Raw genomic sequence first — 12,000 nt, 5'->3', positions numbered from 1 at the left:
CAGGGATGAGTGTGTGTGGGAGGTGGAGTTCTAATATGTAGTTTTGTCAACCTCTCAAGTTTTAATCCTATCGACTAAACTCCCGAATAGATTTTTTCGTCCTGAGCAGGGGATTGATCCCGAGGGTGCAGGATGCCGAGTATTCGGCCATAGCGATTTCAGACCATGCTCCGCACTGGGTTCATCTGGAGATGGGGGAGGCGCGGGACCAGCGCCCGCTCTGGCGCCTGGATGTGGGGATGCTGGCTGATGAGGAGGTGTGTAGGAGGGTCCGGAGAAGTATTGAGGGGTATCTTGATACCAATGACACGGGGGAGGTCCGGGTGGGGATGGTCTGGGAGGCTCTGAAAGCAGTGATCCGGAGGGAGCTGATCTCCATCCGGGCCCATAGGGAAAGGAGGGAGAGGAAGGAGAGGGAGAGACTGGTGGGGGAGCTCCTGGATGTGGACAGGAGATACGCGGAGGCACCGGAGGAGAGGTTGCTGGGGGAACGGCGTAGTTTGCAGGCCAAATTTGACTTGTTGACCACCAGAAAGGCGGAGACACAGTGGAGGAGGGCGCAGGGCGCGGTATATGAGTATGGGGAGAAGGCAAGCAGGAGGTTGGCGCATCAGCTCCGTAGGCGAGATGCGGCTAGGGAAATTGGTGGAGTGACGGATGGGGGTGGGAATGTAATGCAGAAGGGGACAGAAGTAAATGGGGTCTTTAGGGACTTCTACGAGGAACTGTACTGGTCGGAACCTCCGATGGGGAGAGGGGGGATGGAGAGCTTCATGAACAGGCTATGTTTCCTAACGGTTCAAGAGGAGCTGGTAGAGGGGCTGGGGGCGTCGATAGAGTTGGAGGAGCTCGTCAGGGGGATTGGACAAATGCAGTCGGGTAAGGCCCCGGGGCCGGATGGGTTCCCGGTGGAATTTTATAAAAAGTATGCGGATCTGGTGGACCCCTGTTGGTGCGAGCCTTCAATGAGGCATGGGAGGGGGGGGGCTTTGCCCCCGATGATGTCGCAGGCACTGATCTCTCTGATCCTAAAGCGGGATAAGGACCCCTTGATGTGCGGATCATACAGGCCTATCTCGCTCCTCAATGTTTTTTTTTAATAAATTTAGATTACCCAATTATTTTTTCCAATTAAGGGGCAATTTAGCGTCGCCAATCCACCTACTCTGCACATTTTTGGGTTGTGGGGGTGAAACCCATGCAGACACGGGGAGAATGTGCGAACTCCACATGGACAGTGACCCAGAGCCGGGATCGAACCTGGGGCCTCAGCGCTGTGAAGCGGTTGTGCTAACCACTAGGCCACCGTGCTGCCCTCTCGCTCCTCAATGTTGACGCCAAGTTGCTGGCGAAGATCCTGGCCACCAGGATAGAGGATTGTGTGCCAGGGGTGATACACGAAGATCAGACAGGATTTGTCAAGGAACGGCAGCTCAACATGAATGTGCGGAGACTGCTAAATGTTATCATGATGCCGGCAGTGGAGGGGGAGGCGGAGATAGTGGTGGCGCTGGACGCAGAGAAAGCGTTTGATAGAGTTGAGTGGGGGTACCTGTGGGAGGTGCTGGAGCGGTTCGGATTTGGGGAGGGATTCATCAAATGGGTGAGTCTGCCCTACGCGGCTCCGATGGCGAGTGTAGTTACAAATGGAAGGAGATCGGAGTACTTTAGGCTCTACCGTGGGACCAGGCAGGGGTGCCCCCTGTCCCCCTTGCTCTTTGCACTGGCGATTGAACCTCTGGCTATGGCGTTGAGGGAGTCAGGGAGATGGAGGGGTCTGGTGCGGGGTGGGGAGGAACATCGGGTATCGCTGTATGCGGACGACCTGCTGTTGTATGTGGCGGACCCAGAAGGGGGAATGCCGGGGGTGATGGAGCAGTTAGCGGAATTTGGGGCTTCTCGGGCTATAAGTTAAATTTAGGCAAGAGCGAGGTATTTGTAGTACACCCGGGAGATCAGGAGGAGGGAATTGGGAGGCTCCCGTTTAAGAGGGCAGTGAAGAGTTTCAGATACCTGGGGGTGCAGGTGGCCAGGAGTTGGGGGACTCTCCATAAGCTTAATTTTACCAGGCTGGTGGAGCAGATGGAGGAGGAATTTCAAAGGTGGGACATGGTGCCGCTATCGCTGGTGGGTAGAGTGCAGTCCGTCAAAATGACGGTTCTCCCGAGGTTCTTGTTCCTCTTCCAGTGTTTGCCCATCTTTATCCCTAGGGCCTTTTTTAGAAGGATGACCAGCAGCATCATGAGCTTTGTTTGGGCACATGGGACCCCGAGGGTGAAGAGGGTCTTCTTGGAGCGGGGTAGAGATGGGGGGGGGGGGGGGGGGGGGGGGGGGGGCTGGCGTTACCCAATCTCTCGGGGTACGACTGGGCGGCCAATGTGTCCGGGAAACATGTTCAGGTATCTGCAGGTAAAGGCATTTGCTCGATGGCAGGTGGAGGGGTTCCCTTCCATTCCCGCGAGGGGGGTGAGTGACAGGGTGCTTTCGGGGGTCTGGGTCGGAGAGGGGAAGATATCTGATATCTACAAGGTTATGCAGGAGGTGGAGGAGGCGAAGAGTAGAGGAGCTGAAAACTAAGTGGGAGGGGGAACTTGGGGAACAGATCGAAGACGGGACATGGCTCCAGGGTCCCAGGTTCGGTTCCCGGCTGGGTCACTGTCCGTGCGGAGTCTGCACGTCCTCCCCGTGTGTGCGTGGGTTTCCTTCCGGGTGCTCCGGTTTCCTCCCACAGTCCAAAGATGTGCGGGTTAGGTGGATTGGCCATGCTAAATTGCCCGTAGTGTCCTAAAAAGTAAGGTTAAGGGGGGGTTGTTGGGTTACGGGTATAGGGTGGATACGTGGCTTTGAGTAGGGTGATCATTGCTCGGCACAACATCGAGGGCCGAAGGGCCTGTTCTGTGCTGTACTGTTCTATGTTCTATGTTCTATGGGCTGATGCCCTGGAGAGGGCTAAGTCTTCCACCTCGTGTGCGCGGCTTAGCCTCATCCAATTCAAGGTGCTGCACTGGGCCCACATGACTGGGACAAGGATGAGTAGGTTCTTTGGGGGTGAAGACAGGAGTGTCAGGTGCTCGGGGAGTCCAGCGAACCATGCCCATATGTTCTGGGCATGCCCGGCACTGGAGGAGTTCTGGAAGGGGGTGGCAAGGACGGTGTCAAGGGTGGTGGGATCCAGGGTCAAGCCAGGCTGGGGACTCGTGATTTTTGGGGTTGGGGTGGAGCCGGGAGTGCAGGAGGCGAAAGAGGCCGGTGTGCTGGCCTTTGCGTCCCTAGTAGCCCGGCGAAGGATTTTGCTACAATGGAAGGATGCGAGGCCCCCACGCGTGGAGACCTGGGTCAATGACATGGCGGGTTTTATTAAGCTAGAGAAGGTCAAGTTCGCCCTGAGTGGATCGATACAAGGGTTCTTTAGGCGGTGGAAACCTTTCCTCAACTTTCTGACTCAACGATAGGGTACTGGGACAGTAGCAGCAGCAATCCGGGGGGGGGGGGGGTGAAGGGGGAGGGAAAAGGGGGGGGGGGGGGGAGACGATGACTATGTTTGTTTATTTAATTTTAATTTATTTTTAAGTTCTCTTGTTGGGGTTGGGGGGGGTGGGGGGGAGGTGATACATGCGTTGATACGGTCTGGGGGGTGTTACAGTTTTTATGGGTTATTTTGTTGCATTTCATTGTTCGTTGTTATATTTTATATTTTCTGTACAAAATTCCAATAAAAATTATTTTTTTAAAAAAGTTTTAATCCTATCCCCGGCAAATCCAATGCCATTTTTCATTGGAATCGATCATGTCCCACGTGATGCTGGTGCTAGTCCATTAGCGTTTGTTAAATTGCTCCAGAACGGCACTGATTTTGCTGCAGTAGAAGTCCATTTACTGTCTGAAATGGAGAATCCCGCCCAAAGTTTTTTAAGCTTGGAATCATTTGATTAGCTCCTATATCATTTGAAGGGATCACAGTTTGGTTCAGTACGCTGGATGTGGTCAGACCAACTCCCTGGTGACATCTGATTTTACTGAATGATTCTGTTAATACAGCGCTGTGATAGTGTGGTCCCTTTAAGGGGCAATCCGTCTTGGGCTCTGTCACCTGCATGGAACTTGTAAGAATGGAGCATGCGAATATGGGCCTATTGGGTGTCAGGGCGCAGACCCAGGTAACGGCTATCATCAGAGTAAGCCTTGGAGTTGTGTTGTTCTGTGTGTATAATGTCCTTCCTTGTTAATAAGTCGCCGTTGTGATTGAACACCACCTTGTTGTATGACCTCACGTTATAACAAATACACAATCCTGTTTGGTTGAGGTAAACTTTCCCTTGTTTGGCCATGGATCTTCAGTGATTTGCACAAATTAACAGCTGGATTTTTAAAAATGTCTCAATGGCTGACAGAGTGATTCCCTATCAGTGTGTATATGCTTGGAAAGAAATTGTGATAACCACCCTTTTAAATTCCCTGTTTTTCAGATATATGTGGAAACATGTTTATAGCCGAGACTGGAAATATTGAATCGCCAAATTTCCCTTCCTATTATCCTAACAATGCTGACTGTAATTGGATAATTAGGGCACACAGTAAATTCAAGGTGTGTAAAGGCTCAATGGTAAGATGCACAATATAACATGTACAGGGAGTAGCAGCAATATAGTTGATAAGGGAATTAAAGAAAGATGCAGGAGAAATATTCATAGATATTCAAGTCCTCTTTTTCTGTATTTGGTTGCACTTGTAACAATTAGTGTTATCAGTCCGGTGAATGGAACATTTCGAACTAGAAGCCTCTAATAATTATTTGAAGATTGGACATATCATCAAGTAAATACAAAACAAGTTTTCATTACACCAGACACTCCGAAATGGCAGAACACAGTGAAGGTGGTAGCATAGTGGTAATGTCGCTGGGCCAGTATTCTGGGTAATGCTCTGCGAATCTGGGTTTGAATCATATCATGGCAGATGGTGGTACTTGAATTCGATAAACATCTTGGGGCTGGATTCTTCATTTCTGAGACTAAGAGCTAGATTCTCCGATTCTGTGGCTATGTGCCAAAGCGGGCGTGGCAACTGTGATGATTTACAATGGCAAAATCGGCACTGAACTTTCACCGATTTTGGGATCAAGGAGGGGCTAGCAGCAGCGCTGGGTAAAACTCCTAGCTCCCGCATCAAAAACGGCCGGAGAATGGCCGGGTACATGGCTGCGCATGCGCATGTCATGACCTGCAGCGGTGGCGCCGACCGTGTGCTGACCCGACCTGCCAGTGTTCCACTGGATCCCCCCTCGCCACCTCCGGACAACCCCCCACCAGTACCCCCCAGCACTCGCCGAAGCCCCTCCCGACCAGCCAGCGGCACGGCTCCCCCGCCCCTGACTGTGGCAGCGCTGGGCACAGTCCACAGCCGCCACGTGATGTTCATGAAAACTGAGAGCATAAATGAACCATGTCGTCGAGAACCCGGCCCTTCAGGTAATGTTGTCATGTGAGAGTACCTTGAATAAATGGATGTTTAAGAAATGTACCTTTAAGAAATGGGTGTTTATCAGTGATGTCAGAGTGTGGGTAGAGCTGGGCTGTCTGTCAGCTCTTTACTTTCGTTTTAGGCTGTTTGCTGCAGGGTGTGTTTTAGTTTCGTTTTCAGAGCTGGGTAGCTGCAGTCACAGCCAGAAGGTGTATTAGAGTCTCTCTCTCTCTCTGTAATCTACAAACTGTAAATTGATCCTTTGGTGACTTAAAACTAATAACTGCTCTCAGTAGTGACTTTAACCTGATGTGCTTCTGTTTAAAGTTTTTTTAAAAGTCTTATGGATGTCTTAGTGTTGTATTCTTTGTGGGTTGTATTTGAATTAATGGTTGCGAAGATGTTCACTGCATGTTTTAAAAAGGTTAACTTGAGTTCATAGAATAAATAGTGTTTTTCTTTAAAAAATACTTTTCCATTTCTGCTGTACCACACCTGTGGAGTGGGCTGTTTGCTCCCCATACCACAATCTATTAAAAGGTGTGGGTCAGGTGAACTCCATGATACACTTTCGGGTTCTCTAAATCCATAACAACATCCTGAGGCCGTCCCAACGATGTGTGCTGTACTCCCTGATGATACCGTTTTGGATGGTGCGGAGCCGTGGCACGCGTGTAATCACCCCGTCAACATCACCTTCACACCATCCCCACCCCCACCCTCACCACCACCCTCCCCTCACCCTTACACCACCTTCACACCACTCTCACCACCACCCTCAACAGCCCCTCAACACCACCCTCACTCCCACCACCCCCCCCCTTCCCCCCCCCCCCCCCCCCCCCCCCCCCCCCCGCCGGCTCTCAATCTAATCATGCATCTTGTCTTGAGTCTTGCAGGACCTGCAGGAGATGGGGTAGGACCGTATGGTGTCCCACACCCCCAGCCAATGCCACAGCTGGAGCCCCCCCATTAGCTGAGCACTCACAATGAGAGCAGCTCAGCCGGTAGCCCTCGGCCCAAGACGCAGGACATCCTGGAGCTCGAGTCTGAGGATGATATGGATTTCCCCTCACAGCTGTCTCCAACACCCTCCACCATCCCAGAGACACTCACCTCAGTCGGGCACTTTAGTGAAGAGGCCACCGGGCCACAATCTGGTGCGCACCACAAAGCTGATCCAGTACAGCAGGTGGAGCTGGGAACGCCCGAGGAGGCAGACCGTCAGAGGGCTGCCCAACCCAGGAACTAGCTGCCGCCCAGATGAGTTTCAGGCTTCTGGAACAGGCAGTCCAATCAATTGTGGAGATGCAGTCGTAGGGCCATGAACAACATGAGGTGTTGTTGTCAAGCATCCAGTACCTGCAGTCCAGCCGCTTGCAAGAGCAGGAGGTGGTGCCGACAATACGTGCCAAACAAGCCAACACGGCATGGGTGGCATCGGTGGTGGAGGCCTTGGGAGGCAACCGTTTTGGCTAAGGATCAGCATGTCCCAGGCCTGGGGCATTCTGTGCAGGCGCTGACCGAGGCCCATGACAGGGTTGCCACCTCACAAGCAATCCAAGTGCGAGAGCCACCTGAAAATTGCAACGACGCTTCTGAGCATGGCCTAGTCACAGCAGGCCAGTGCTGGTAATGTCAGGGGCATTGGCCTGATGCTGGCCGATGTGGCACAGACACAGAGGATGGTGATCCGGTCCCAGAGAGAGATGGTTCAGTCACTGTCTGATGTGACACAGACCCAGAACGTGGTGGCACAGTGATTGGGTGATGTGGTGCAATCCCAGACGGAGATGGACTACTTCCTGTGCTCCATGGCCACCAGAATGCAGAACCTAGTCGAGATCAGAGCGGGCTCCAGGACTGGCAGCGCCTCGTGGTGGGGGAGCCTCAGCCTCAGGCGATAGCTCCGTGCGCTCAGGGGCTGCCTGTGCCTGAACAGGCGGAGCTGCTGCCAATGCAGAGGACGGCAGAATAACCGGCAGATCGGTGGCCTCGTGGAAGAGCGTGTCCTGAGGAACCGGTGAGCGAGGCGGGACATCATGATCAGGTGGCGGTCGCGGAAGATGACGCAGAGCCCGCCGATTACGCCGAAGAAAAGACCCATCAGGCATGCGAACGAGGAACAATCCCGGGGCCACTTGCTTGACCACCACAGCTGTGGCAGACCAGCCACCGTCAGGTAGCTGAACACGAACTCGGTCGGCAGGGATCAGGTCGGGGAGATCTGTGGCGTGGGCGTCGTACGCTGACTTGAATTGGGCCCGAGACTGTTGCATCTTCTGCAGGACCGGGAAATTGTCAAGGTCCAGAACGTGGATAGCCGGCACCATCGTGCGCAGTGTGCGGTTCATCAAGAGCTGCACTGGCGACAGTCCAGTGGACAAAGGAGTCGCCCTGTAGGCCAGCAGCGCCAGGTTGAAATCAGAACTCGAGTCAGTAGCTTTGCACAACAGTCTTTTAACGACGTGGACCCCTTTTTAAGCCTTCCCATTCGACTAGGGGTAGTGGGAGCTGGATGTAACGTGCTGAAAATTGTACAGCCGGGCAAACTCTGTCCACTCCTGGCTGACGAAGCAGGGACCGTTGTCATTCATCACCGTGAGTGGGATGCCATGCCGGGCAAACAGCTCCTTGCATGCCTTGATTACCGTTGCTGACGTGAGGTCAGATAACTTAACCACCTCGGGGTAATTGGAAAAGTAGTCCACAAGGAGGACATAGTCGCGGTCCTTGGCATGGAACAGGTCAACACCAACTTTGGACCATGGGGAGGTCACCAATTCATGCGGCTGTAGAGTCTCCTTAGATTGAGCCGGCTAGAATCTTTGACACGTAGGGCAATTGAGGACCGTGTTGGCGATATCTTGGCTGATGCCTGGCCAATATACTGCCTCTCGGGCATGATGGCGTCACTTTTCGACCCCGAGGTGACCCTCGTGGATTTGGCTCAGGACCAACTCTCGCATGCTCTGTGAGATCACAATTCTGTCTAACTTCATTAAGATGCCGTCTACCACCGCCAGATCATCCTTCGTATTATAGAACTGGGGGCACTGCCCCTTCTGCCAACCATCCGTGAGGTGTCACATGACCCTCTGGAGTAGAGGATCCTTGGCCGTCTCCTGACGAATTTGGACGACCCTTTCGTCAGTGGCCGGAAGATTGGAGGCACAGAATTGCACCTGCGCATCTATCTGGCAGACAAAGTCGGTCTGTTCACATGGCGTGGTGATGGATCGGGAGAGTGCATCGGCCACAATGAGCTCTTTGCCCGGGGTGTACATCAGGTCGAAATCGTAAAGGCGGAGTTTGAGGAGGATACGTTGCAGCCGCGGCATCATGCCATTGAGGTCTTTTTGGATGATGTGAACCAACGGCCTGTGGTCCGTCTCGACCGTGAATTTGGGGAGGCCATACACATAATCATGGAACTTGTCGATCCCTGTGAGCAGGTCAGGGCATTCTTTTTCGATCTGAGCGTATCGTTGCTCAGTGGGCGTCATGGCTCTAGAGGCATATGCGACTGGGGCCCAGGAGGAGGCATCGTCCCGCTGGAGAAGCATTGCCCCAATGCCAGCCTGGCTCACGTCAGTAGATATTTTTGTCTCCTTGGCGGGATCAAAAAACCAGCACTGGGGTCTTGGTGAGTTTCGCCCTGAGCTCACGCCACTCATGCTCATGAGCGGGTAGCCACTGGAAATCGGTGTTTTTTTTGACGAGATGTCGAAGAGCTGTGGTGTAGAACATAGAACATAGAACAGTACAGCACAGAACAGGCCCTTCGGCCCTCAATGTTGTGCCGAGCAATGATCACCCCACTCAAACCCACGCATCCACCCTATACCCGTAACCCAACAACCCCCCACCCCTTAACCTTACTTTTTAGGACACTACGGGCAATTTAGCATGGCCAATCCACCTAACCCCGCACATCTTTGGACTGTGGGAGGAAACCGGAGCACCCGGAGGAAACCCACGCACACACGGGGAGGACGTGCAGACTCCGCACAGACAGTGACCCAGCCGGGAATCTAACCTGGGACCCTGGAGCTGTGAAGCATTTATGCTAACCACCATGCTACCGTGCTGCCCAAAGATGCAAGGTTGGGGATAAACTTCCCAAGGAAGTTGACCATCCCTAGGAAGCGGAGGGCCGCCTTCTTGTCCTCCGGGGTCTTCATGGCGTTGATCGCCGCAACCCTGTCTGCATCTGGCTGCACGCCAAACTGCGAGATGTGGTTGCCAAGGAACTTGATTTCAGAGCAACCAAACAACTGTTGAATCAGAGACCATGCTCGTGGATCCTGCGGAACACCCGCTTGAGGTGATCGATGTGCTCCTGGGGAGCTGTGGACCAGATGATTATGTCATCGACATATACTCGCACCCCCTCGATGCCCTCCATCATCTGTTCCATTATGCGGTGGAACACCTCCGAGGCGGAGATGATGCCAAAGGGCATGCGATTGTAACAATAATGACCAAACGGGGTGTTGAATGTGCACAGCTTTCTACTGGACGCGTCCACCTGTATTTGCCAAAACCCCTAGGAGGCATCCAGCTTCGTAAAAAATTTGGCATGAGCCATCTCGCTGGTTAGCTCTTCTCATTTAGTTATTGGGTAGTGTTCCCTCATGATGTTGCAGTTCAAATCTTTGGGGTCGATGCAGATTTGAAGTTCCCCTGATGGCTTTTTGACACAAACCATGGAGCTGACCCAGTCCGTGGGCTCCGTGACCTTAGAAATGACGCCCTGGTCCTGGAGGTCTTGCAGCTGCTGCTTGAGGCGGTCCTTAAAGGGTGCCGGCACCCGACGCAGTGCGTGAACCACAGGTGTGGCATTTGGCTTCAACAAGATTTTGTATCGGTAAGCGAGTGTGCCCATACCTTCGAAGACGCTGTGGTATTGTGCAATGATCTCAACGAGTTGGGCCTTGAAGTTAGCATCTGGCGACGCCGTTGCCCCCGTGGGCAACATGCTGTGAACCCGCTGCACCAGGTTCAGGAGGTTGCAGGCCTGAGCACCGAGCAGGGAAGCCTTGCTGGTCCCTACAATTTCAAAGCGCAGTGTTGCTTTGGAAGAACGATGGGATACCGCAAGTCAGCATGAGCCACTGGCAGCAATGGCATTGCCATTGTAGTCGAGGAGCTGGCAGGCCGGTGGATCAATGCTTGGCTTGACGCGGATGGTGTCAAGATCAGACTTTGAAATGAGGTTTGCCGAAGCGCCGGTGTCCAGCCGAAAGCGTATGCGAGTCTTGTTGACCGTGAGGGTGGCACACCACGCGTCGTCCGGATCAATGCTCATAATAGGGAGTTGTTTCTCCATTATTGAGAAGGGCAGCTTGTGTCTGGTGAACCCACCCACCTGGAATGGGGATGTGAGGCCCTCAGTGTCGGGATCTGGTGGACTATCGGGGTCGGAGTCTGCGATGGGTCGCTGTACAGACCGGATGCTCCTGCGATGTGGTTGGGATCGCCGAATGCAGTGGAGCAGATCTGCAAAGGGCTACATAGTGGCCGAGCTTGCCACACTGGAGACAGGGTCGAGATTTTGCGGGACATTGTCGTTTAAAATGGGTGGAGCCACAGTTGGAACACGTCATGGACGTCAGGACGTTCCGTGCGTCACCGCGCATGCGCAGTGCAGTCAGATGACATGCGCCTTGCCGTCCCCTTTGCTGTGGCGCTGGAACCCTGGAAAAGCGTGCAAAATGACCACCCTCATCCAGGCTCAGGCCCTGCATTTGTTTGATGGCCTGCACCCGTTCTGCATCGTGGGGGCCTTGCCGTGCCGTTCCTGCCACTTTGATATGGGAGTACTGGTTGCTCATTGAGGATGCAGTTCTCAATGGCGATGGTAAGGCTGAGCTGCTTAACTTTTAGGAGCTGCTGGCGAAGGGGATCGGAGTGGACCCCAAAAACGATCTGATCCCGGATCATCGAATCGGAAGAGGAGCCATAGTTGCATGACTGCGCGAGGATTCGGAGATGGGTTAAAAAAGACTGAAAAGGTTCCTTCTTACCCTGAAGCCTCTGCTGGAACACATAGCGTTCAAAACTCTCATTGACCTTGATGTCACAGTGGCTGTCAAACTTCAGCAGGACTGTTTTAAACTTCGTCTTGTCCTCGCCTTCAGCAAAGGTGAGTGAGTTAAAGATGTGGTTAGCGTGGTCCCTGGCAGTTGAGAGGAAGAGAGCGAACTCCTTGGCATCCGATGCGGCCTCGAGGTTGGTGGTTTCAAGATACAGCTGGAACTTCTGCTTGAAAATCTTCCAGTTTGCACCGAGGTTGCCGGCAATGCGGAGCGGCGGAGGAGGGCGGACACTGTCCATGTTACCAAATGGCTGATCGCTAGTCAAAGGCAGATTATCTCAAGGTAGGTCCGTCAAACTCAAGCATGACTCACTGGTACCATGATGTGTTGGGTAAGCTGGGTCTACGAAGACTGCGTTTACTGCAGTAGAGAGAGAGACAGGCTTCCAACACTTGAAGAAATGCAACTCGATTTTGTTGAACTCTTAACTATAATACAT

General features: G+C 53.1%; 1 protein-coding gene across 1 annotated transcript in view; it reads left to right on the top strand.

Moving 5' to 3' along the window:
* The window catches only part of LOC119971594 (astacin-like metalloendopeptidase), a 639,042-nt gene that overhangs the window by 422,372 nt on the left and 204,670 nt on the right, over positions 1-12,000 (top strand). Inside the window, exon 10 of the mRNA XM_038807373.1 lies at positions 4,467-4,585. Within this exon, the coding sequence (XP_038663301.1) occupies positions 4,467-4,585 (119 nt within the window). The remainder of the gene's footprint in view (positions 1-4,466; positions 4,586-12,000) is intronic.

The sequence above is a fragment of the Scyliorhinus canicula genome, chromosome 9, assembly GCF_902713615.1.
Source record: "Scyliorhinus canicula chromosome 9, sScyCan1.1, whole genome shotgun sequence".
Taxonomy (NCBI): Eukaryota; Metazoa; Chordata; class Chondrichthyes; order Carcharhiniformes; family Scyliorhinidae; genus Scyliorhinus; species Scyliorhinus canicula.
Note: the sequence above shows the minus strand (reverse complement) of the source record. Positions and strands in the feature narration are given on the sequence as shown.